This window comes from Erythrolamprus reginae, chromosome 8 (genome assembly GCF_031021105.1).
Source record: "Erythrolamprus reginae isolate rEryReg1 chromosome 8, rEryReg1.hap1, whole genome shotgun sequence".
Taxonomy (NCBI): domain Eukaryota; kingdom Metazoa; phylum Chordata; class Lepidosauria; order Squamata; family Dipsadidae; genus Erythrolamprus; species Erythrolamprus reginae.
Genome location: NC_091957.1, coordinates 56,771,380 through 56,798,110, shown reverse-complemented (window position 1 = coordinate 56,798,110; position 26,731 = coordinate 56,771,380). Strand labels below are relative to the sequence as shown.

Below are 26,731 nucleotides of genomic sequence, written 5' to 3'. Positions count from 1 at the left end.
CTCAAAAACCAGAGTGAGAAAATAATTTCTTCTTTCCAAATTCGTTGCGCTCCACCGCCTCTTCCTCCCTTTTCCTGGACCCGCGTCTCTTTCGCCCCCTTTTTTCCCTTTCTCGACTGCAAATCGATTTGAATTCGAATCCGCGCCCGGATCGATTGGAGTCGCGCCTGGATTCCCTGCGCGTCGATTCGGGAGAAGGCGAAATTCCAAGGCAACATCGAGGTGGAGTTGAAGAAGAGGAAAGGGGTGGGGGAGACCCGTGTGCCTTTCCCTCCGCACCCCCTCCCTCACTTAAGGAATAGATTAGAATATAAAAGAATAGAATAGAGTAGAATAGAATAGATTATAGAATAAAAGAATAGAATAGAATAGAGTAGAATTTAGAATTTAGAATAATAGAATAGAGTAGAGTAGAATAGAATAGAGTAGAGTAGAATATAGAAGAATAGAATAGAATAGAATGTAGAATAGAGATTGGAATAGAGATTAGAATACAGTAGAGTAGTAGAACAGAACAGAATAGAATAGATATTGGAATAGAGATTAAAATAGAGTAGAGTAGAATAGAGTAGTAGAACAGAACAGAATAGAATAGAATAGAGATTGGAATAGAGATTAGAATAGAGTAGAGTAGAGCAGAGCAGAACAGAACAGAACAGAATAGAATAGAGTAACAGAGTTGGAAGGGACCTTGGAGGTCTTCTAGTCCAACCCCACTGCTTAGGCAGGAAACCTCACACCAGACAAATGGTTATCCAACATCTTCTCCTAAATTAACCCCACTGAGCCAAATCTTAGCCCTAGGTTATTGGAACACCGTTTTTTTTAAATAGGAAGGAAGGAAGGAAGGAAGAGAAAGAAAGAAAGAGAGAGAGAGAAGAAAGAAAGAAAGGAAAGAAAGAGAAAAAGAAAGAAAGGAAAGAAAGAAAGGAAAGAAAGAAAGAAAGAGAAAGAAGGATAGAAAGAAAGGAAAGAAGGAAAGAAAGAAAGAAAGGAAAGAAAGAAAGAAAGAAAGAGCAAGAAAAAAAGGAAAGAAAGAAAGAAAGGAAAAAAAGAGAAAGAAAGAAAGGAAAGAAAGAGAAAGAAAGAAAGAAAGGAAAGAGAAAGAAAGAAAGGAAGGAAGGAAGGAAGGAAGGAAAGAAAGAAAGGAACAAAGAGAAAGAAAGAAAGATTGGGATGAACCTCGAGAGAGAGCTAGAAAGGAGCTATAACTAGAATTTCTCCTTGATGATGGTGGAATCTGTAGACCAACATGACACAAGGAGAAGAAGACCAAGGAAGAGAAATGTAAGGCAGTGTGACAAAAACACAAACAGACATTGTCACATTGATGAGCAAGGAGGTGGATGCTTGGCTCAGACTGGAGCGAGAAGGAGAGGCCAAGGTGTCACTTGAGCAGAAGACAGGCTTGACCACTTGATGACCTGGTAGGGCTGAGTTGGGAAAGGATCATTGGCCTTTCACTAAATGGACTTGGCATATAGGATGTCAGAAGTTCTGGAGAACATTGAGACAAAGGAAATAAGCATGTATGTATGTATTTCTCAGGGTTGGGACATCCCTTGGATGGGCACTCACCTGTCCCAAATTTGTTTTGAGGACCAGTAGCCTATGTTCTTTAGACATTGGCTGGCATGACTGTACTTGGAGTAGGGAGGCCTTGATGCTCTTCAGATAATCTAAGATGGGGTAAGAAAAGCAGGGCCTAACATCTTTCCTTGGCCTGGAGCATCCCATGAGAATCCTGACTTCACTCTTTTTGAGTAAGCAAAGAAGGTAACTTACAAAGACACAGGTAGACCAAACAGAATGAAGTCCTGAGGTTAACAGTAGATGCTGTCCCATGGTCTCTTGGCCTTTAGACCTCAAGGACCAGAAGTTGCTCTCCAAGTTGAGAGAAGATATTTATTCATCCACCCACCCATGTTTCAATTCAGTTCCTGTGGATTCTTCCTTCCTTCTTTCTTTTCCTCCCTTCCTTCTTTTCCCTCCTTCCTTTTCTTTCCTTTCTTTCTTCTTTCTTTCCTCCTTCCCTTCCTCATTCATAGAAACATAGAAGATTGACGTCCTGGTCCATCTAGTCTGCCCTTCTACTATTTCCTGTATTTTATCTTAGGATGGATCTATGTTTATCCCAGGCATGTTTAAATTCAGTTCCTGTGGATTTGCCAACTACGTCTGCTGGAAGTTTGTTCCAAGCATCTACTGCTCTTTCAGTCAAATAATATTTTCTCACGTTGCTTCTGATCTTTCCCGCAACTAACCACAGATTGTGCTCCCTTGTTCTTGTGTTCACTTGCCTATTAAAAACACTTCCCTCCTGAACCTTATTTAACCCTTTAACGTATTTAAATGTTTTGATCGTGTCCCCCCTTTTCCTTCTGTCCTCCAGAGTCCAGTGTTTCCCAACCTTGGCAACTTGAAGATATCTGGACTTCAACAATTCTGGGAGTTGAAGTACAAATATCTTCAAGTTGCCAAGGTTGGGAAACATTGCTCCAGACTATACAGATTGAGTTCTTGAAGTCTTTCCTGATAAATTCTATGCTTAAGACCTTCCACCATTTTTGTAGCCCATCTTTGGACCCGTTCAATTTGATCAACATGTATGAGCTTCTATTTATTTACTTATTGATTGATTGATTGTTAGAGTTGAAAGGGACCATGAAGGCCATCAGGTTCAACCCCGTGCCCAAGCAGGAACCCTATAGTACACCAGTCAAGTGGCAGTTCAGTTTATAATGTCTTTCTGTTTTTTTGTGTATTGTGTTGTTTATATATTTCAAGAAAATTAAATTTTAAAAAAATAATAATTTCTTTAAAAAAACATGTATGAGCTTCTAGGTAACCATTGCCTTGACCTGCTTAAAGGGGAAAAAAAAAGGGGGGGGGGTTATTAAGAGGTAACAAAGCCACAACCACTTGTGTCTCCTGATCCTAATTGGTTCAACGGGGCAAGGAAGGAAGGAAGCAAGCAAAGAGAACTTTAGCAGATGGGCAGATTTAGATCTAAGAGGTGGTAAATAACATAAGGCGTTTTTGGAGTGGGTTGCGTAATACATATATTTGGAAGGGATTAAAGGGACGGGGTGGGGGAAAGAGGCCACATGAATACTCTCTGTGTGTGTGTGTGTGTGTGTGTTGGGGAGATGCTAATATCTCCAAGCCTGCTTAGCTTCACAGCTCAGAGAAGGTCAACTTGGTTTGTCCACCTGCAAGAATCAAATATAGAGGGGAAGATTGAGGAAGAAACCACAGGTTCCCTAGACCAGGGGTAGGCAAAGTTGGCTCTTCTATGCCTTGTGGACTTCAACTCCCAGAATTCCTGAGCCAATCATGCTATCTCAGGAATTCTGGGAGTTGAAGTCCACATGCCATAGAAGAGCCAACTTTGCCAACCCCTGCCCTAGGCCAACCCTATTTGTTCTGGAGCCCTGGTGGCACAGTGGTGAGAAGGCAGCATTGCAGGCTGACTCTGCCCACAGCCAGGAAGTTCGATTCTAACCAGCTCATGGTTGACTCAGCTTTCCATCCTTCTGGGGTTGGTAAAATGAGGACCCAACAATAACAACAACAATAACAATGACAACAACGACAACAACTACAGACTTTCTTGATTTATCCCGAAAGATAATCCTTAGATTTAAAGAATAAGAATAATAACAAAGTTGGGAGGGACCTTGGAGATCTTCGACCTTCTGCTTAGGCAGGAAACCCTACACTACTTCAAACAGATGGTTATCCAACATCTGCTTAAAAACTTCCAGTGTTGGAGCATTCACAACTTCTGGAGGCAACATCTGTTCCACTGATCAACCGTTCTGACTGTCAGGAAATTTCTCCTTATTTCTAAGTTGCTTCTCTCCTTGTTTAGTTTCCACCCCTTGCTTCTTGTTCTCCAAAGCATCCTCAGGTGGTGAGATGGTCAAAATCTCCCAAATGTGTCCATCAGATCCCAAGAGGAAGGCTGGCGACTGAGGCTTAAGCCCTCGCATGCCTTTGGAGGGGTGGATGCCTTCGGTTGCCCCCCAGGGCTCACTCAAGCAGAAAGGGTCAACACAATGTGTGTCCCTTGCACAATGAAGCCACCTTCTGGGTCACGGGTCATCCCGTCCCTGATTAAGATATTGGCTGCATCGTTTCCTTTTGCCCCACCTTGTCCTTCCTCCTCGTCTTCATCTTCTTCCTCCTCCTTCCTCCTCTGAGTTACAGCATCCAAAGAAAAGGAAGCCCCTCTTTTGTAGCATCTGGGGTGGGGGGGGGAGAAGGAAATGTTAAGGTGGTCTTTTTAAGACTCCTTTTCTGATTTCTCTCCAGGAAGGAAGGAAGGAAGGAAGGAAGGAAGGAAGGAAGGAAGGAAGGAAATAGAGAAGGAAGGAAGGCATGAAAAGGAGAGAAGGAAGGTGAGAGAAAGAGAAAAGGTACAGAAAAGAAGGAAGGAAAGAAAAGAATGGAGAAGGAAGGAAGGCATGAAAAACTTGAGAGAAAGAAGAAAGGAAAAGGAAGGAAGGAAAAGAATAGAAAAGGAAGACATGAAAAGAAGGAAGGAAGGTGAGAGAAAGACGAACAAGAAAGAAAAAGAAAGAAAAAGAAAGGAAGGAAGGAAGGAAGGGAAAGAATAGAAAAGGAAGACATGAAAAGAAGGAAGGAAGGTGAGAGAAAGACGAACAAGAAAGAAAAAGAAAGAAAAAGGAAGGAAGGAAGGAAGGAAGGGAAAGAATAGAAAAGGAAGACATGAAAAGAAGAGAAGGAAGGTGAGAGAAAAACGAACAAGAAACAAAAAGGAAGGAAGGAAGGAAGGAAGGAAGGAAAAGGATAGAGAAGGAAGACATGAAAAGAAGAGAAGGAAGGTTGTTCTTGTTCTCCTCCTCCTCCTCATTATATTATTATTATTATTATTATTATTATTATTATTATTATTATTATTATAAATCTCACCGGTTTTTGTTTGTTTGTTTGAGAAAACGATTTGCCCTTTTGTCAAGTTCTCAAACCACAGAGTAGAAGGCACCGTTATTTTCCCTGGACTTTTTCCTTCGGTATCACGTCTCGTTTTAAGTTTAGGGACAAACGTTTCCAACGGTTGAAAACCTGACTATTGGGAAGGGAGCGAGCCAGCCAGCGATTTCCAGCGGGGTTCCAAGCAGCAAGGGGAGATTTTAATCTGCTTTGGTATGTGGGAAAGTTTGCCACAGATTCTGGCAGCGGGGAAGCCGCCCGTCTCGTCTCGTCGGGCCCCCCTTTCCCTTTTCTCCATAACCAGAGGACTGGATTCATTTAGGAAGTGGTCGGTTTCCCCAAACCAAGACTTTCCAGGAAAAATCTCCATTTTTTAAACAGTTTTCTTCTGGAAACGGGAGGAATAAAGAAAGAGGCGACTTTCATTCCGGCAAAATAAGACTTAAACTGATGAAACACTGTATTTCACCACGAAATACGCTGCTCAAAAATATAAAGGGAACACTTAAAGAACAGAATATAACTCCAACTTCTGTGAAATCAAACTGTCCACTTAGGAAGTAGCACTGGTGGACAATCAATTTCACCTGCTATGGTGCACATTCAACTTTGTACAGAACAAAGTATTCAATGAGAATATTTCATTCGTTCCGATCTAGGATGCGTTCTTAGAGAGTTCCCTTTATTTTTTATACAAGGTTAATAAATTATTATTATTATTATATAACCCAGCTAGCCCAGCAAAAAAAAAAAAATGTTCGAGGTCGAATTTTGGCTTTAACTGCTTTCAGAGCAAAGATGAGTAATAATGAAAAAGGGGGTGTGCTTTTTAAAAAAAATACATTTTATAATCCGAACTTGATCACAGCCGGTCTTCTTAGTTCGATAAATCCATATGCTTTTATTAGTGGGGTGTATCGGGGATGGATTGCACGACCTCCGTAGATGCTAAATAAAAGAAATAAAAATCACAGCACTGTATAAGAATAACAGCGAGCATTACAAAATAAAAAATAAAAAAATCCGCGCGTTTCTTTCAACATTGAAGTCTTTCCCGATCGCTGGTAGGTCTGGACGTGCAGCTGAAAAAGTCGGGTGTGTTTGTGTGTATGTGTGTGAGTTTTTGTGTGTGTGTGTGAGAGAGTTTGTGTGTTTGTATGTGTTTGTGTAATGGCGACGGGGGAGGGGGGGACCTTCCTTCCTTCTCGCCACAACTGAAAAAAACCCAGAGTTTCTCCACCCTCCATATAAGCTTAAAATGAGTTTTTTTGGCCAGACAATCATTTTTTATCCGGATTTTCAGAAAATCTCTTTAAAAAAAAAAAAAAAAATCTGCTATGTTTGCAACTCACCCCGATTTTATTCATATCGGGTGATTTATTGAACCGGCACGAATAAATGATGCCTCGTCCCCAATTTTTACCTTGTCTCCCCCCCCATCCCAACCGTGTAAGCGCTTCCCCAATCTTGTTTGTAAACATACCGAAAAGTGGGGAGGGGGCGTTGTGGATGGAGGAGGAAGGTCCGTTTGGGTATCAAGAGACCATGGATGGAATTTTATACCTTCCGTAAGATGGGAGTTTAGCCTCCGGTGAGAGCCCCGAACATAGAAACATAGAAGATTGACTGCAGAAAAAGACCTCCTGGTCCATCTAGTCTGCCCTTATACTATTTCGTATTTTATCTTAGGGTGGATATATGTTTATCCCAGGCATGTTTAAATTCAGTTCCTGTGGATCCTTCCTTCCTTCCTTCCTTCCTTCCTTCCTTCCTTCCTTCCTTCCTTCCTTCCTTCCTCCCTTCCTTCCTTCCTTCCTTCCTTCCTCATTCATAGAAACATAGAAACAGAAGATTGACGGCAGAAAAAGACCTCGTGGTCCATCTCATCTAGTCTGCCGTTATACTATTTCCGGTATTTTATTTTAGGATGGATATATGTTTATCCCAGGCATGTTTCAATTCAGTGACTGTGGATTCTTCCTTCCTTCTCTTTCTTTCCTTCCTTCTTTTCTTCTTCCATTCCTTCCTCATTCATAAAAACATAGAAGATTGACAGCAGAAAAAGACCTCATGGTCCATCTAGTCTGCCCTTAGACTATTCCCTGTATTTTATCTTAGGATGGATATATGTTTATCTCTATGAATCTCCTGGGAGGAAGAGACCCAGGCAGATTCCTCTCGGAATTGCCCCCCCCCCGCCCAGATTTCATAGAAACATAGAAGATTGACGGCAGAAAAAGACCTCATGATCCATCTAGTCTGCCCTTATACTATTTCCTGTATTTTATCTTAGGATGGATATATGTTTATCCCAGGCATGTTTAAATTCAGTTACTGTGGATTAACCAACCACGTCTGCTGGAAGTTTGTTCCAAGCATCTGCGACTCTTTCAGTAAAATAATATTTTCTCATGTTGCTTTTGATCTTTCCCCCAACTATTCCAGGTAGAAGCCGCAAGGCCTTTTGGAGAAGAGCCGAGCCAAAACTCGTGGTGGGTGGGGGGGCAACGCCTTTGCAAACGCACCCCAGTTTTACTCCAAGGCAGAAAGCGGATCCAGGGGTCTGAGGTTCCCCAAACAGCTGGAACCCCCCCCCCCCCCCAAAAAAAAATTCGTTCTGCGTCTAAGCAAACCGGGTGTTCGTGAAGGGTGACAAACCGGTAGAAGAATTTTAGCGCCAAGCAGAGGGAAATTTGCGCTTTGTAGCCACATTTGGATCTCGCAAAACGCCTTTGTTGATTCTGTCCGTTACTCGGGAATACCCGGGCTGGGAATAACTGGGTGAACTGGGCCAGGAAAGGGTTGGCCTGGATTGGAGACCAGGCCACAAACCGGTTGGGCCTAAGGATGCGTGGATAGGATTCCCTCCCCGCGTGGGGAAAAGGGGGGCGCCTTCCCAACAGCGCTCATATACCCTGCTCAAAAAAAATAAAGGGGACACTTGAACAAGAGAATAGAACTCCAAGTAAATCAAACTTCTGTGAAATCAAACCGTCCACTTAGGAAGCAACACTGGTTGACCATCAATTTCACCTGCTGTCGTGCAAATGGAATAGTTGTGCAAATGAAACATTCAATGAAGAATATTTCATTCATTCAAATCTAGGATGTGTAATTTGAGTGTTCCCTTTATTTTTCCGTATATAAAACCGTATTTTATCGATTAACTCAACTCCCCCCTCCATTGGCATCCCCGAAACCCCATAGAAAATTAACCCCGTGGAATCTCGCCCCGACACCCACATTTTTCACTCCGCCCGATCGGTTCCTTTGAAACTCGCCCATCAACGCTGTTGAGTAACTGTGGGCGTTACTTTAATTCACGTTTCCACGCTGTTTTTATTAACTCTTTCATTTTGGGAGCCGCCGATCTAGTGGGAAGGGACGAGGGTCGATTTCCCCCACAAAAAAAGGAGATCTGTCCGCAAGAAGGGACCGAGCGTACAGTGGGGAATCCACTGAGGATCGGTTTTATTGTGGCCACCAAATTCTGGGGAATTAAAGAAAGGGGCAGAACTCTTCTTCTTCTTCTTCTTCTTCTTCTTCTTCTTCTTCTTCTTCTTCTTCTTCTTCTTCTTCTTCTTCTTCTTCTTCTTCCTCTCCTCCTCCTCCTCCTCCTCCTTCGTCTCCGCCTCTGTCTCCTTCTCCTCCTCCCCCACCTCCTTCTTTCTTCCTCCTCCTTCCTCCTCTCCTCCTCCCCCCAATTGAAGTCAAATTATTTTAAAAATCTCTCTCTTAACACCCCCCCCCGCCCCAAGAGAGGCGGAGAAACGAGGAGCCAGAAATTTGGGGTTTCCCCTCCCCTCTAAAGGCGAACCGAAGGGCCAGCGGAATTAAATAAGGAAGCCATAAAAGGGGAAGAAAAATAAATACATTGATTTTTTAAAGGGCGCAGTTTGCCTCTGGAGCTGACTCTTGATGTGCTTAATTTTTTTTAAGGGAAAGTTTTATTATCCTCACGGGCTTTGCATGTTTCCCCTTCGTCTTCCACAAAGAGAGAGAGAGGGAGGGAGGGAGAGAAAGAAAGAAAGAGAGAGAGAGAGAGAGAGAGAGAGTGAGAGAGAAAGAAGAGAAAGAGAGAAAGAAAGAAAGATAGCGAGTGAGAAAGAGACAGAGTGAGAGACAGAGAGGAAAGAAGGAAAGAAAGAAAGAAGGAAGGAAGGAAGGAAGGAAGGAAGGAAGGAAGGAAGGGGGGGGGAAGAGCACAAGGCCCAGAAACTTCCCAGCAGCTTTTTGTGTTTTGGGGAATTCTGATCTTATTTGATCTTTTGAGGGAAAGAGAGGAAGGGTTTCATCCATGGCCGGAAATGCGTGAAATGCAGACTCCCCCCCCCCTTCCTTTGGAAGGAGGAATAAATGCGGATGAACTAGTGATCTCACCCGAGGTCTCTCTCTCTCTCTCTCCCTCCCTCCCTCCCTCCCTCTCTCTCTGTCTCGGCTAAATAAACACTCAACAATCCAGCCTGGACCCACGTTTTCTCGCCTCCTGGATTTCAGGGCAAGGGCAGTTCGGTTCTGGTCGCTTTTAGAGGCCGGGTTCAAGGGGGAAATAAATGGTGGAGGTCGGAGAAAGAGAAAATCCCAATTCTGTAAAAGAGAGAGTGAGGAAGGAAGGAAGGAAGGAATGAAGAGAAAGAGAAAAATCTCAATTCTATAAAAGAAAGGGGGGAAGGAAGAAAGGAAGGAAGGAAGGAAGAGAAAGAGAAAATCCCAATTCTGTAAAAGAAAGAGAAAGAAAGATAGAGAGAAAGAAAGAGGAAGAGAAAATCCCAATTCTTGAAAAGGAGAGAGAAAGAGAGATAGAGGGAAGGAGGGACAGAGAGAGGAAGAAAGGAAGAGAAAAATCCCAATTCTATAAAAGAAAGAGAGAAAGAAAGAAAATGAAAGAGAGAGAGGGGGGGGAGAGAATGAGCTGCCATATAATAGTGAGAAATTTCTAGCGCACGAACTAAATGCTGGGAATTGAATAAAGGCGAATGCATATACTGTACATATTCTCCTTTATTAATTCCTTTTAAAACCAACAGTCCACAGATTATTTTTGTCTATTTGAAACAATATACTGTACTGTATATCTGTATTTGTCTCGTCGATTTTTCTTTGGGGGAGTGAAAACGGGGCCTCCTTCTCCCCCACCCCACCCGCTTATTCCCTCTCCCCTCTCTCCTCTTTTAGGGGGGTGGGTTTCCAGTGTCGACCATTCTCTCTCTCTCTCTCTCTGTCTTTCTCTCTGTCTCTCTGAGTTTCGTGTATTCTTCGCCGGAAGAGGAAGGCCTGAAAAAAGACAACCCGACTTACAGCTTCATTTATTGCTACCTTACCCACCCGCGGACTCCGCCTAGGTCAAGTTGGCCTTCTGCGCCTCCCACCACGCCCCCCCCCCTCCGCTTTCCCTCCGTTCCTCCCCGTCCTGGCCAGGCCACAAAACGGCTCCGAGTCCCCGCCAGCCTCGGGATTCAAAGCCGCCCCTCCGTTTGACCTTCCGTCGTTTTCCAAACCACCCTAGGAAAAAAAAAACACCCCACTCTTAAAAAACGTTTCCTCCCTTCTCTCTTTCCCAAAACATCGACGGCAGAAAAAGACCTCGTGGTCCATCTAGTCTGCCCTTCTATTTCCTGTATTCTATTTTAGGATGGATCTATGTTTATCCCAGGCATGTTTACATTCAGCTACTGTAGATTTATCAACCACGTCTGCTGGAAGTTTGTTCCAAGCATCTACTACTCTTTCAGTCAAATAATATTGTCTCACGTTGCTTCTGATCGTTCCCCCAACTCACCTCAGATTGTGTCCCCTGGTTCTTGGGTTCACTTTCCTATTAAAAACACTTCCCTCCTGAACCTTATTTAACCCTTTAACCTATTTAAACGTTTCGATCGTGTCCCTCTTTTCCCTTCTGTCCTCCAGAGTTCAGACTATACGGATTTGAGTTCATAATGGTTTGAATATTATGTGTTTCCTTTTGCAAAGAGACGTTTGCTAGATATTCCTAAAGGAGAGGAATATGCAATACAATAACATATCTGATCCAATTAATATAAAAAAATTAATCTGACAAAACAACCATTCTAAAAAGGCTAAAACATTAAAAATCATTCTTCCAGATTCGAATCACAGACATACTACACATTCATTGACCAAAGGCTACGATCTATTGTTGTTGGCTGTGGGTCTGTTGTTGTTTTACTCAATGCAACCGGAGCTCCTCCTCCACCACCTCCTCCTGCTCCCCCCTCTCGGTCTGCGGAGTTTTGTCGCCCGCCCGCCCACCCACCAACCACGGAGTCTCTTCCCCCCTCCCCACTCAAAGAAAAAGTCCGCAGAGGGGAAAGTGCGGGGAGAAAGTCGCCGGTGGCGCGCGGCGTCCCCGTGTAAGTTACTCCACGGGCGAGCGGGGCGTGGTTGTGAGTGTGCGTATGTGTGCTTTACAAAGAGGCAGGATGCCCCCTGCAAAAGTCACCCGAACCAGCCGGCTCGGAGCGCCCTTCTCAAGAAAGCTGCCATATAATAATAATAATAATAATAATAATAATAATAATGATGATGATGATGAGGAGGAGGAGGAGGAGGAGGAGGAGGAGGAGGAGGAGGAGGAGGAGGAGGAGGAGGAGGAGGAGGAGGAGGACAAGAACAACCTTCCTTCTCTTCTTTTCATGTTTTCCTTAGTAATAACAATAACAATAATAATAACAAGGATTCGGGGCGTCTCGCAACAATAGTAAAATGCAATAAGCAGTGGTACATATAAAAGCCCAGGCGCGCTTTTGGGCATCTAAATTCTCGCGTGCGTTTCTTCAGTCAGATAAGGACACAAACATGCGGGGGAGGTCACTTCTTTTGCTCCCGCTCGGTCTCCACGCAGAGGGCCCCCACGTAGGAGGAGACTCTCGCGGGGTCCAGGCGGGAGAAGAAGGGGAGGAATCGGGGAGGGCGGACGGAAGCCGGGAGCCCCCAACGCCTTGCTCCTTCGCCTCCTGGGGTCGCCTGGTCCCTCCAGGTTTGCCAAATGTGGATTTCAAGCCCCCCTCCCCCACTCGGGCTTTTTGGGGAGGGGGCGTCCCGTCCTCTACTCCCCCCCCCTTACTGATGCCCGCGCACTGGGTGAGTCTTTAAACCCAAACACAGCCCGTCGACGCCCACTCGCGCGTGTCTGTCTCATGTGGACGCCCCAAGGAGGCGCAACCGCCCCCCCCACCATCAATGCTCGCTCTTCTCCCTCCCACCAGTTGCCGCCTCTTCCTCCGTCCCCCCCGGTTTCCCTCCCCCCCCAATGAAACTTCTTTCTCGGTTGGCGACCGGCCAGGAGACGGCGGGAAGATGGGGGGGTCGGTACCCCCAAAAGTTGGCGAGCGAGTAAAAGCGGCCGCGACCCGCTAGTACGCCCCGGAAAGGAGCGGAATCTCGGGGTTTTTTTTGGGGGGAGGAGGGGTTGGGGGTCTGTGAATGGGGGAAGGGGAGATTAAAGCTTTATTATTATCCCCCCCCTTTCCTTTCCCTTTCCTGGTCTTGCGCGCTTTCTCCACTCCTCCTCCCATCCCATTCTCACCTTCCTTCCTTCCTCTCTTTCTTTCTTCTTTTCTTCCTATCTCTCTTTCCATTCTCTTTCTGTTGCAAATGTATTTCTTTCTTTCCTTCTTTCCTTCCTACCTCTCTTTCTTTCGTTCGTTCCTTCTTTCTTTCTTAGTTTCTTTCTATCTTTCCTCCCTCCCTCTTTCATTTTCTCTTTCTCTCTCTCTCTCCTTTCCTTCAACTTTCTTTTTCCTTTCCCTTTCTGTTGCGAATGTATTTTCTTTCTTTCTTTCTTTTTTCTTTTTTCCTCCCTCCCTCCCTTCTTTCTCTCTCTCTCCTTCCCTTCATTTTCCTTTCTTTTCCCTTTTCCTTCCGTTGCGAATGTATTTTTTCCCCCAATGGGAGAATAGAGCTGGAGAAAGGCCGGCGAGGGGACGGGGGCTTCGAGGCGGCGGCTGCCGGCTGTATTTTAAGTCACCCCCGCGCCTTCTTTCTGGCTGGATCAAAGGCGCCGGAGCGAGCAGCGATTCTTCCTTGGAGTTTTCCAAGCCGAGAGTGGGGCGTGCGGCGGGCATTCCCCAAATCTGGCATAGCGACTCCCCCCCGAAAAATCGCCGGCCTCCTTTTTTAATCCCCTCCCTTCTCCCCATCTCTCTCCCCCCCCACATCCCGATTTTCCTGTCCAGCTTTCCCTTAATTCCCTTGAAAAGGGTTTTCCAAAAGCGCCTCTCAGCCGAGGCCGAAACAGCCGCCGAGGAACGAGTCAGAAGCGCTGGGGTCTCTTCCCCCCCGTCCCACCCCCCCTCCGCCAGGATTTCTCGCTCGGCCCGGCCAAGAGGACGGACCCAGCCCCAAATCAGAACTCTCTCGGGGGGAGGAGGTGTCCGAGAAAAAGGAGAAAGAACCAAAGCCGAAAAAAAGAACAAACCAGTTGGACGTCCGAGTTTTAAAGCAACGGCTCCATTTGAATGAAAATTTGAGGAGGGGTCTTCGGGGCTCCTGAGGCTTGGAAACAACCAACTCAGAAAGAGTCAACAAGGACCCCCCCCTTTCTGGAGAAACCCGCGTGGATCTCCACCAGCTTCCCTCGCGTCGGCCTTGACCAGGGCGCTCTTGGCTTGCCGTGGCCAAATGGGGTCCACGTGGGGGCTTCACCCCCTCACGTCTCCCCCACTCCAGAGGATGGCAAAAAGAGGAAGCGGGCTTCCCAACCGGCGCCCTAGAACAGTGTTTCCCAACCTTGGCTGGGGAATTCTGGGAGTTGAAGTCCAGATATCTTCAAGTTGTCAAACACTGCCCTAGAAAACCCAAAGCGGTTCGGGAGTTTGGAGACCTTCGGGCCCACGGCGATCTCCCCACTCCCAGCCAGGCCCCCCCGTGGGATCCTCCGCCTTCCTTCGCTCGGGGAGGGGGCTCCCCTCTTTTTTCTCCCCGGCTTTTTTGGGGGCGTCCGGGGAGAAAAAGGGAAGAACCCCCAAAATCAGAAAAATTAACTCAATCACGAATAATCGGAATTACGACTGAAAATTGAATCCCGGCGAGGGAGGGGCCTGGGATGGAGGAAAAGTGAGTGAGCGGCGGCCCCGCGCCTGCCAAGACCCCCCGTGGGCGGGGAGGGGGCGGAGGGCGAGGATGCGCGAGCCCCTCCCTCTCCTTCCCCCTCCCTCCCCTTTCCTCTCTCTCCTCCCCCTTCCCCGCCGCATCTCCAGTAAACAAAACGCTGCGGGATTGAAGGGGGGGGGGACAAGAGCCTTTCACCTTACCTGCGCCCCCCCCCCCAGAGGGCGCCCCGTCCAATCACGAGGCGGGCTTGGCCGCCAGCTGCCATTTTTTCAATGGGGGGGGGGGAGAGGGAAGCTTGTCCGTCCGGGCCAGGCGGGCCAATGGGCATCTCGGGTGGAGGGTCAGCTGACGGCCTGCTGGCTGGCTCTCCATTGGCTGGCCCGGACTCAGCCCCCCCACCCCGCCCGGAGTTGGGTCCCCCTCTCCCCTCCCCCCTCCCCTCCTCGCAGCCCCCCTCCCTCGGCTTGCTTCCCTCTGGGTTAGCCGGGGAGAAGCGCCCCTGCCCAGCCAGTGCCCGGACGTCGCTCTGCCGAAGCGGAGGGCACCCCACGGAGAAGGCAGGCGGCGGGGATCCCCCTCCTCGGGGGGCAGCGCAGAGGGCGAACCTCGGTTTCCCCCCCTCTTTCCTGGAGGGGGGCAGCGCCGTCCTCGGTCCTCCGGGAACGGGTGGGTGGGGTTCTCCCCCCTTTTCTCTCGCCCCCCTCCCGGTGCCCGTCTCTCTTTTCTTCTGCGGCTTCGGCTCCTTCTCCCACGGTCGGGGCGCGCGTGTGAATGCAGCCGTGGCGGAGCCGCCCCGCCAGCCCTCCCGCCTGCCTGGCTATTGTGTGGGGCTGAACTCGAGGCGGCGGGAGGTTTGGGGAGGGGGAGGGCAGCGGAGACCGGAGGAGGCCCCGCGTGGTCGGAGGGGAGGGGGCGTCCCTCCGGCGTCCCACGGAAGGAAAGGAAGCGCTGCCGGCGATCGACGCCGCCCGCCGCGGACGGCAGCTCCTTTCGCCCGCGGCCGTCTGAAGGCGGAGGACGATGGCGATGCTGCTGGACGGCGGGCCCCAGTTCCCCGCTTTGGGGGTCGGGGGCTTCTCGGCTTCTCGCCCCCACCCGCACGACGTGGCCATGGGGCTCAACCACCCGCCGTTCGCCGAGCCCTCCTTCAAACTCAGCCCGGCCGCCCACGAGCTGGCCTCGGGTCAAGGATCCGCTTTTACGCCGCAAGCTTCGGGCTTCGCCCACCATCATCCCCACCACCACCACCCGACCCATCATCCGCACCATCATCACCACCACCCCCATCATCCCCCGCCGCCCCCGCCTCACTCCCACGCCGCCGGCCAGGTGCCTTCTCCCTACGTGGCCGCCTTCAATTCCACGCGGGACTTTCTCTTCCGTAACCGAGGGGGCTGCGCCTTGGCCGAAGCGCCTTCGAACGGCGTCGGAGGAGGAGGAGGGCCGGGCGGGACCCCCGGCGGCTCCCCGGCTCCGCACGGCCTCTTCGGCAGCAACCCACCCGCGGGACTCCACGCGCCGGGCGGCTTGGCGGACGGCGCCGGGGGTTACTTGCTTTTCCCCGCCTTGCACGAGCAGAACGCGTCCGGCTTGCCTTCCCCGTCGGGCCCCGTGGAGAGCGGCCAGCTCCACCTCGGTCTGCGTCGGTCCGAGTTTTTTCGGGCCGGCCGGATTCCTACCGGGGGGCCTTCCAGCCCCAGAGCGGACGCTTATGGCCCCGCGCCCCCTTTCTCCAATTACGGGCCCTTGAACGTGGCGGCGGCCCATCACCACCATCACCACCACCCGCATTCCCACGCGGGACCGGGCGCCTTCTTCCGCTACATGCGGCAACCCGTGAAGCAAGAACTCTCCTGCAAATGGTCGGAAGAACCGCCGGGCCGCTCCAAGAAGCCTTGCGAGCGGCAATTCAGCACCATGCACGAACTGGTCACCCACGTCACGCTGGAACACGTCCGGGGGGTCCCCGAGCAGAGCAGCCACGTGTGTCTGTGGGACGACTGCCCCCGCCAAGGGAAGTCCTTCAAGGCTAAATACAAACTGGTCAACCACATCCGCGTCCCACACGGGCGAGAAACCTTTCCCTTGCCCTTTCCCCGGCTGCGGGAAGATTTTCGCCCCGCTCCGAGAACCTCAAAATCCACAAAAGGACCCACACAGGGTAAGGGGACATTCCCACGGGACCCCTTGGAGGCTCTCCGACTTGTTGGAACGCTCCCATCCCGGAGTTTAAGTTCGCTTTCCGACGACCAAAAAATGGACGCCGGTTCCTTTGGGGTTTCGTGGTGTGTGTTGGGGAAGTGGGGGTAGAATCCAAGTGGAATTAGAGGGGGGCATATACATTTTAAAAATAAATAGGGGGGTAGGGGAAGGGGACGGATTTCAGTTCGGAACTGTGTCCAGTTCTGGAGACCTCAGCTACAAAAAGATATAGAATAGAATGGAATGGAATAGAAAAGAAAATAGAATAGAATAGAATTTTATTGGCCAAGTCTGATTGGACATACAAGCAATTTGTCTTTGGTGCAGATGCTCTCAGTGTACATAAAAGAAAAAGAGACATTTGTCAAGAATCATGATGTATAACACTTAATGATTGTCATAGGGGGTCAAATAAGCAATGAAGAAACAATCAATATTAATAAAAATCTTAGGATACCAAGCAACAAGTTACAGTCATACAGTCTAAGTGGGAGAGGAAAAGGATGATAGGAATGATGAGGAAAAAAACTAGTAGAAATAGAATTGCAGATTTAGTAAAAACTCTGACAGTGTTGAGGAAATTGAAGGAATATGGATCAAACTCAGCGGGTCCAAAGACGGGCTGCAAAAATGGTGGAGGGTGAAGCATCTGCTTCAATTCAATAAACTAGGTTTTAGCATTAGGATTAACTAGGTTTAAGGTCAGGCGGTAGGAAAGCGAGTATAATGCTTGGCTGCATAGCTAGAGTAGAACAAGCAGCAAGAGGGAGATTGTGATCCCGCTGTATAGAGCGCTGGTGAGGACCCCATTTGGAATAATACTGTGTCCAGTTCTGGAGACCTCACCTACAAAAAGAGATGGATCAAACTGACCGGGTCCAAAGACGGGCTACAAAAATGGTGGAAGGTCTTAAGCATAAAACGTATCAGGAAAGACTTCATGAACTCAATCTGTCTAGTCTGGAGGACAGAAGGAAAAGGGGGGACATGATCGAAACATTTAAGTATGTTAAAGGGTTAAATAAGGTCCAGGAGGGAAGTGTTTTTTAATAGGAAAGTGAACACAAGAACAAGGGGCCACAATCTGAGGTTATTTGTTTTACCGAAAGAGTCGTAGATGCTGAAAGCACAATAACTGAATTTAAACATGCCTGGGATAAGACATAGATCCATCCTAAGATCAAATACAGGAAATAGTATAAGGGCAGACTAGAGTGGACCAGGAGGTTTTTTTTTTCTGCCGTCAATCTTCTATGTTTTCTTTTTTGCGGAATCGGCCAGCACGGCGATAGGAAAAGGGGACTGATTGAAGAGCTGAACAGAGAAAAAAAATTGCTGGGAAAGATGAAAAAATGAGGGGTTTTTGTGCGTCAGACAGGGGCGAAGGAAGAAGAAACAGAAGGGAAAAGAACTCCTAGAGAAACCCCGGGACGTGTTTGGCCTGTTTTTTCCACTCCGGATTATTCAAATCCGGATTGAAATTCATTTTTTCAAATCCTCCATGTTGGTCAATTTCACCGCCGACGTCTCGTCAATTTCTCAAAAGAGGAATTGACTGTCTTGTTTTAATTTATTCACTTTTTAATATCCTACGTGGGTGTGGATGGTTTCGTTTTAAGAGGGGTATTTTTTATTTTGCCTTTCTTCCTTCGGCCTCCTTAACTTTTTCCCTCTTGTTGCTCTCAGCCCCCCACCTCCTGATTTTTTTGGGGGGGGGGGTTGTCCTACGAGTGGGGGGGCGCATTCATTGGAAGGGGTGTGTGGGTCGTGTGTGTGTGTGTGTGTGTGGATTGCGTTTTTTTTTTAAGCGACTTGTTCAGACAGTCGGCTAAGCGAACCATAGAGATGCAAATCAAATCTCATTTTCCCCTCACTTCCGCTCTCTCTTTTAATGACTTGATTGGCACATCTTCTAATTAAATCAGTGATACTTTGTTTTTGCTCCGAGTATTCTTTTCCCTCCCCCCCCCATGCTTTTTTTTGGCAGAGGGGGAAAAAGAAAGACTTTAGTTCATCAAAGAAAAGAAAAAAGAAAATTAAATTGGAAGCAGCCAATAATGTTATTTTCTAACATTTATTGGGATTCTCCCTCTGAATCTGTCCATTGCTATTTCCTCTTCTCTTCTCTTTATAGTTCATAAATCACTCCAAAGTCAGTTTCTTAATCTTTTCCAAGACTGATAAACACAGGATTAAAGGCACAATGGCCATTTAATTGTCAACAACTCCAATTTGACCTCCCTTCTCTTCCTTTCTCTTCCCCTCCCTCTTTTTCTCTTTCCTCCCTCCCTTCTTTTCTTCCTGCCCCCCTCCCCTTCTTTTCTTTCTCCCCCCCTCTTCTCTCTTTTTCCTTCCTTCCTTCCTTCCTCTCTCTTTCTTTCTCTCTCTCTCTCCTTCCCTTCAACTTTCTTTTCCCTTTCCTTGCAAATGTATTCTTTCTTCCCTCCCTCCCTTTTTCCTTTTCCTTTTTTCCTTTTCCTTTCTGTTGCGAATGTATTCTTCCTTCCTTTTTCTCTTTCTTTTCCTCTCCCTCTCCTTCCCTTCATCTTTCTTTTCCCTTTCCTTGCAAATGTATTCTTTCTTCCCTCCCTCCCTTTTTCCTTTTCCTTTTTTTCCTTTTCCTTTCTGTTGCGAATGTATTCTTCCTTCCTTCCTTTTCTCTTTCTTTTCCTCTCCCTCTCCTTCCCTTCATCTTTCTTTTCCCTTTCCTCTTGCAAATGTATTCTTTCTTCCCTCCCTCCCTCCTTTCCTTCCTTCTCTTCTCCCTCCCTCTCTTCCCTCTTCTCTTCCCTCCCTCTAACCCAATTCTCTTTCTTCCCCACACTCCCCTCCTTCTTTCTTTCCTCCCTCCCCTCCCTCTAGCTTATTCATAAAAAAAAGCAGGATGGGGGAAAAAATAGAAAGAAAAAAATTATTCAGGAACTGAAGAGCGAGTCAGAGACAGAGAGACAGAGAGACAGAGAGAGAGGAGAGACTGAGAGAGAGAAGGAGGAAGGGAAACCAGGGCTAAGAGCAAAATGTGGAAACCCCTATTTGTGCCCCCCTCCCCTGATTTTTCCCACTTGTGTTCCTGTCCCTCTGCAGGAGAGAAGCCCTTCAAGTGCGAATTCGAAGGCTGCGATCGGCGTTTTGCGAACAGCAGCGACCGGAAAGAAAACACATGCACGTCCACACCTCCGACAAGCCCTACGTCTGCAAAGTTTGCGACAAGTCTTACACTCACCTCCAGCTCCTTAAGGAAACACATGAAGGTAGGTCACTCTTCTGACCCCTGGCAGCATTGGTGCCCCCACCATTTTTTATACAGTGTCTGGTTTGGATTTTACAATTAAAAACAATCTTGCAGAATTGTAAAAGAGATCCAACTGGGCTCTTCCAACTTGGGTAAATGTGTGTTTGTGGTTGTGCAATTGCACACAAGTGCTCTCTCCCCTCTCTCTCTTTCTCATTCCTCCGGAGCAGGAAATCTAGTTCTACGTGAAAGCAGAATGCATGTGTGTGTTTGTGTGTACGGTTACACCCTTACAATTACGCAGCATGCAAATACCAATAATTTATACACTGCTCAAAATAAATAAATAAAGGGGGACACTTAAACCACACAATATAACTCCAAGTAAATCAAACTTCTGTGAAATCAAGGAAGCAACACGGGATTGTCAGTCAATTTCACCTGCTGTTGTGCAAATGGAATAGTTGTGCAAATGAAATATTCAATATTCATTCAGATCTAGGATGTGTTATTTGAGTGATCTCTTTATTTTTCTGAGCAGTCTAACAAAGACTACAACAGAGTAAATATCTTTTGATACCACTATGTCTCTGTGCCTAAAAAGTTCATTTCCACCTATTGCAGTCTTCTATGTGCATTTTTTTATTTATTTTTGTCTGTTATAATAAAAGAATTATAATATTTATTATTATTATTATTAGCATAATAAAAGAATAATATTATAATAATAATATTATTATTAGCATAATAAAAGAATTGTGTGCACTTTTTTATGTTTCTAATAGGAAAGTGTTTTTCATAGGAAAGTGAACACAAGAACAAGGGGGACACAATCTGAAGTTAGTTGGGGGAAAGATCAAAAGCAACATGAGAAAATATTATTTCACTGAAAGAGTAGTAGATCCTTGGAACAAACTTCTAGCAGACGTGGTTGGTCAATCCACAGTAACTGAATTTAAACATGCCTGGGATAAACATATATCCATTGTAAGACTAAAAATATAGGAAATAGTATAAGGGCAGACTAGATGGATCATGAGGTCTTTTTCTGCCGTCAGTCTTCTATGTTTCTATGTGCGGTGGCCTTGGACTCACAACCAGAGTGGAGAGCCCCCAATTTTTCCCGTTGCTAAGCGAGACATTTTTTAGGCGACTTTCCTCTCCATTTTTTTCATTCTCCCTCCCACCATTGTTAAGTGAATTTCCGCCGTTCTTCGGTTAGTCCCACGTTCTTAAGCGAATCTGGATTTTACATTGACTTTGCCTGGCACAAGAACACTACAATAGTGATAATTAGGAGTCAATGGCCAAGTGTATGAATTTTGAGCATTGGGGATTTGTGAAAAAGTGGTCATAAGTCACTTTTGACTTGGAAATGGAAATTGCAGTTGAATGTTTCCAAATGTAAAATAATACACTTGGGGGGAAAAGGAATCCTCCATCTGAGTATTGTATTGGCAGTTCTGTGTTAGCAAAAACTTCAGAGTGAGAAGGATTCAGGGGTCGTGATTTCTGACAGTCTCCAAATGGGGTGAAAAGTGCAGTCAGGCAGTAGGGAAAGCGAGTAGGATGCTTGGCTGCATAGCTAGAGGTATCACAAGCAGGAAGAGGGAGATTGTGGATCCCGCTGTATAGAGTGCTAGTGAGACTTCACTTGGAATAATACTGTGTCCAGTTTCTGGAGACCCTCGCCTACAAAAAGATATGGATTAAATTGAACGGGTCCAAAGACGGGCTATAAAAATGGTGGAAGTTCTTAAGCATAAAACGTATCAGGAAAGACTTCATGAACTCCATCTGGATAGTCTGGAGGACAGAAGGGAAAGGGGGGACATGATAGAAATATTTAAATATATTCAAGAGTTAAATAAGGTTCAGGAGGGAAGTGTTTTCAATAGGAAGGTGAACACAAGAACAAGGGGGGCACAATCTGAGGTTAGTTGGGGAAAGATCAAAAGCAACATGAGAAAATATTATTTTACTAAAAGAGTAATAGATGCTTGGAACAAACTTCCAGCAGACGTGGTTGGTCAATCCATAGTAACTGAATTTAAACATGCCTGGGCTAAACATGAATTCATCCTAAGATCAAAATACAGGAAATAGTATAAGGACAGACTAGATGAACCATGAGGTCTTTCTCTGCCATCAATCTTCTATGTTTCTATGTTATTATCCTCCTGGTTTTTTTTTTTTTGTTTTTTTTTGTTTTTAAATAATGGCACTTTGTGACTCTGGCCAGATTAAGAATCTTCCTTGTTGGATTGGAGTTCCTGTTTTATTTTGCATTCTGCAAAATAAATATTTCACCTTTATGGATTGTTCCTTGGTTTATCTATCTCATCTATGAGGGCACACACAGATATACACTGCTCAAAAAATAAAGGGAACACTTAAACAACAGAATATAAATAAATCAAATGTCTGTGATATCAAAGTGTCCACCTAGGAAGCAACACTGATTGACAATCAATTTCACCTGCTGTTGTGCAGATGGAATAGTTGTGCAAATGAAATATTCGATATTTATTCAGATCTAGGATGTGCTATTGGAGTGTTCCCTTTATTTATATTAAAAAAACCCACCGTTTATGTTAGAAGCCGGAGTTGCTAGCGAAGTAATCTGCATTTTCTCCTGCAGGGATATAAGCTTCTGAAATAGAAATCCCTTCCAAGGTCATTTTGGAGTCTGGACCAAGGGCAAGGGCTCCCAATTGCCACCCTGCAGGTTGGCAGGAGGCCTTGTTCCTTTGCAGGCCAGACCCAAACATTTTATCTCCTGCAGAATCCCTCCTGGTTCTGGTCCCTTCTGGATTGGATCTGGGATTGGATGGGTGGGTGGGGAGTCTTGTTTGCTTTCTCTGCAAAAGTAAAGTAAAAAATCTTTGGATTTGGAGTTTGTTTGAAGTGTCTGTCCGTTTGTGTCTCCTCATACACACACAAAGAAACACTAGATTTTTCCTCCAAGATCTTTTATTGTTTTGGTTCGTTCTAAATTTTATTTGGGGTGGGTGGGACTTGTTTACTTGTTCTGATTCAAATAAATAATAATAATTTGATTTGGAGTTTCCTTTAAATTTGTCCCCTTCCTCTCTGTCTCTCGGATCTCTCTCTCTCTGTGTTATATACACAAACACAAACACACAATTTTCCCTCCAGGATCCGTTATTGTTCTGATTCATTCTAGGTTTATTCTTGGGTGTGTGTATCATTTCTAGTTTTGCTGGTTTGTTTAAAAAAAAATATGGAATGGGGTAGAGGTTTCTTTAAGCTTGTTCCCTATTCTTTCTCTTTCTCCCTCCCTCTCTCCTTCCCTCACCCTTTCTCTCTCTCTTTTCTCTCTCCCACGCTCCCCTTCTCTCCCTCTCTCTCCTTCTCTCCTTCTCCCTCTCTCCTCTCTCTTTCTCCCTCCCTGTCTCTCCCCCTCACAGTCTCTCCATCTCTCTTTTTTCTCTCTCTTCCTCCTTCCCCTTCTTTCTCCCTCTCTCCCTTTCTCCTTCTCTTCCTCTCTTCCTCACCTCCCCCTTCTCTCTCTCTCTCTTTTCTCTCTCTCTCCCTCTCTCCCTCTCTCCTCTCTCTCCCTCCCTCCTTCCCCCTCTCTCTTTTCTCCCTCCCCTTCTCTCCTTCTCTCTCTCTCTTTTCTCTCCCTCCCTCCCTCCTTCCCTCCCTCCCTCTGATGGGTTCTATTTTTATCTGCTTTGCCCTGTATCCCTGAGATAAAGACCAGGATGATTCTTTCTCCCCTCCCTCCCCTTCCCCCCCCTCCTTTCCAGGTCCACGAAACACAGAGCTCCGAGTCATCTCCCGCAGCCAGTTCGGGCTACGAATCCTCCACGCCCCCCGCCCTGGCTGCTGCTCCCAGTAGTAAGGACTCCTCCACGGTGAAAGCCGCCCCTCCTTCCACCACTGTTCCGACGGGCAACCCCAACCCGGGTCTGCCCCCCAACTTCAATGAATGGTATGTCTGAGGAGGGGGCCCCTCCATCCCTCGGATTCGCACCAGAGACATCAAAGGACAGCCAGCCCTCCTGATGTGGCCTGCTGCTGCTGTTGCTGGATTTAACTGGACACACACAAACACACACACACACAAAAATTGCCAAGAGGAAGAAGGAAAGTGGGGGTGTCAGGGCTCACCCCAACCCAACGAGAGCCGTACAGAGGCTGGACTTTAAAATCATTTCTGCTGTTCTCAGGATTAGTCGGTTTCTCTTTTCTGCCTCCTCTCTGGGAGTTTTTCTTTCAGCTTTCTTTCCTATCTTTAAAAGAAAACAATTCTTCCAGTTTGTTCTGGTGCCCCCCCCACTCCTCCTTTCATTCCTTGTCTTCTGTAATTGACTTCGGGTGGGTGTTTCATCATTTCCCAACCCCCCTCCGCACCTGTCACTCAGCCCCCCCATCCGTCTTCTTCAGTGAGATGCTCGGAAAGAAAAGTTTTACGGTTTCTCTTGGCCTTGTAGTTGTGATTGTTGAAAGTAGAAGGGGGGGGGAGCGGTTTTTAAACTTGCCAAAGTCCTATATTCTCTCTCTCTTTATTTTGTTTTCTCGTTTGCTTCCTTCTTTCTCTCCTTCCCCCTTCTCTTCTTTCTTTCTCTTCTTCCTTTCTTTCCTTCCTTCCTTCTTTCCTTCCTTCCTTCCTTCCTTTCCTTTCCATCTGTCGTTGGGTGGAGGAGGGCAGGGAATCACTGGGTGAATATGGTCTGTCTGTCTCTATCATCTATCTATTTAGTCCATTTACCTGTCTATGTCCTTCCTTCCTGCCTTCCTTCCTTCTTTCCTTCCTTCCTGCCTTCTTTCCTTTCCATCTGTCATTGGGTGGAGGAGGGCAGGGAATCACTGGGTGAATATGGTCTGTCTGTCTGTTTCTATCATCTATCTATTTAGTCCATTTACCTATCTATGTCCTTCCTTCCTTCCTTCTTTCCTGCCTTCCTTCCTTCCCTTGTTCCTTCCTTCCCTCGCTCCCTCCCTCCCTTCTTTCTTTCTTCATGTTTCTTTCTTTTTCATCTTTATTTCTTCCTTCCTTCCTTGTTCCTTCCTTTGTTCCTTCCCTCCCTCCCTCCCTCCTTTCTTTCTTTCTTTCTTCATGTTTCTTTCTTTTTCATCTTTATTTCTTCCTTCCCTTCCTTCTTTCTTTCTTTCTTTCTTTCTTTCTCTTTCTTCATCTTTCTTTCTTTTTCATCTTTATTTCTTCCTTCCTTCGCTTCCCTCCTTCCTTCCTTCCTCTTACTCTCTCTCTCTTCTTCCTTTCATCTTTCTTTCTTTTTCCTTTTCCTTTCTGTTGCGAATGTATTTTTTTCTAATGGCAGAAATGGGAAGGGGGTCATTCAGTTTATTTTTTACAATGGGGGAAAAAAAGATGTGATATTACTTTCATCCAGCTCTCCTAGCAGTTTAGTATAAACAGTTGCCTTTTTGTAATACCTCTTTTTGTGTGTAAATACATATCCACGATGCCATATTTATCGTTTGTAATTTAATTATTGAAACAAGTGCCGGGAACTGGACAATATTTATGAGAAGGGGGGGGGGGGAAGAAAAAAAAACCTCATTAAAAAAACACACACCCCACAATTTCATTTTATAACAAAATTAAAAGGAGAAAAAAACACCACAGATGGCAATGTACAGCTTTTGGTTATATAACTGCTTTAGCATTAAAAGTTTATTGTTTGGGAAAGGACTTCTTTAGCTCTGATTTTTTTTAAAATTGATGATAACACATTTTTCTTTCTTCTTCTTTTTTAAATTGTCGATTTTAAATGAAAAGACAATTAATTTAAAATTGCAGGGGAAACTTCTCAACCTTGCAGAAATAGATAAAATTAAAACAAAAATTGTTCGAGGCAGCGAGCTGCAGGATTGAAAGCAACGTTTTCCTTTCTTTTTTTTTTTTAACCCCCAACCTCTGTTTTGGGTTTTTCCTCCTTTCTAACCTTGGCTGTTTTATTTCTTCGGAAGCCCCGCCGAAGACTTCCAGGTTTTCTTTTCCGCCCGCCTCCCTCTCTTTCCGAAGGGCCTTTTCTCTCCTTCCCCCCCAAAAAACCCCCCTCCTGTTCGGTTCCTGGATCCGCCTGGCTCGCCTTTGGATTGCCGCGATTTCCCAAAAACGTTTGGACCGCGAAAGAAAGCGCTGCAGAACCACCTCGGTAGATTCAGATCCACGGAAAGGCTCCGAAGGTAAATTTAAAATATTATTATTATTGTTATTATTTTTCCTGGATAGAGGAGGGGAAGGTCTTTCGCCTTAGCTCTCCCTGTCTTGCCTCCCTTAGAAATAATTTGTCTGCCAAGCTAAACACTGAAAACGGATCTTTCCCCTGCTTTTAAAAGTTTGTTTCAGTTTTTAAAAAGAAAAATGCGTTTTCAAGGGAACCTCGGCTGGTTTTCCTAACACTCGGGCGCGCCGTCTCTTTCTCTCTCTCTCTTTTTATTTTAATAATAATAATAAAAATATTGATGATGATAATAATAATAATGATGATGTTGATACTACTACTACTACTACTACTACTACTACTAATAATAATAATAATAATAATAATAATAATAATAATAATAATAATTTAGTAGATTTGTATGCCGCCCCTCTCCGAAAACTCGGGGCAGCTAATGTTGGTGGATGAAAGATAGATTTCCCTTCCGGGATTGGAAACCATGTAAATTCCGGACCCTTAAAATAATTCGACGAAGTTTTTTCCTCCGGATCTGGAACCCAAATGTCCCCTGTTAAGTCTCGGAGTAACTGAGCCGCCTTCATTTTCATCGGTTCGCCGGCGCCTTTTTCTCTCCGCAGCTCGGTTCTTCGTCTTCGGTGGAAATTCTTTCCTGGGGAGGGGGGTCCTCCGTTTCTTGGCGAGGGGTCTGCAAAAGAGGACCGAGCGAGCGTCTTTGGCTTTTGGTCGGGCGGTGTGTGTTTGTGTGAAGTTAGTTGGGGAAAAGATCTGAAGCAACGCAAGAAAATATTATTTTACTAAAAGAGTAATAGATGCATGGAACATGTGTGTGAGAAAGAAAGATGAGATAGTGATAGATAGATAGATTGATTGATAGATAAGAGAGAGAGAGATGATAGAGAGAGATGAGATAGATATATAGAGAGGTAAGAGAGAAAAAGATGAGATAGATAGAAAGACAGATAAGAGAGAGAGATGATAGAGAGAGATGAGATAGATAGATAAAAGAGATAGATAGATGAGATAGATAGATAGATGAGAAAGAGAAAGGAGATAGATAGATAAGAGAGAGAGATGGTACAAAGATGAG

General features: G+C 46.0%; 1 protein-coding gene across 1 annotated transcript; it reads left to right on the top strand.

The window, feature by feature from the left end:
- The first annotated feature begins 15,051 nt into the window (after positions 1 to 15,051).
- On the top strand, positions 15,052 to 23,683 carry ZIC3 (Zic family member 3). The gene is given in 9 exon segments (XM_070760017.1): positions 15,052 to 15,272; positions 15,351 to 16,092; positions 16,094 to 16,150; positions 16,152 to 16,192; positions 17,591 to 17,592; positions 19,321 to 19,385; positions 19,388 to 19,456; positions 19,458 to 19,484; positions 23,239 to 23,683. Coding segments are annotated over 9 exon segments (1,419 nt in total). The 3' UTR covers positions 23,434 to 23,683.
- Positions 23,684 to 26,731: the final 3,048 nt, after the last annotated feature.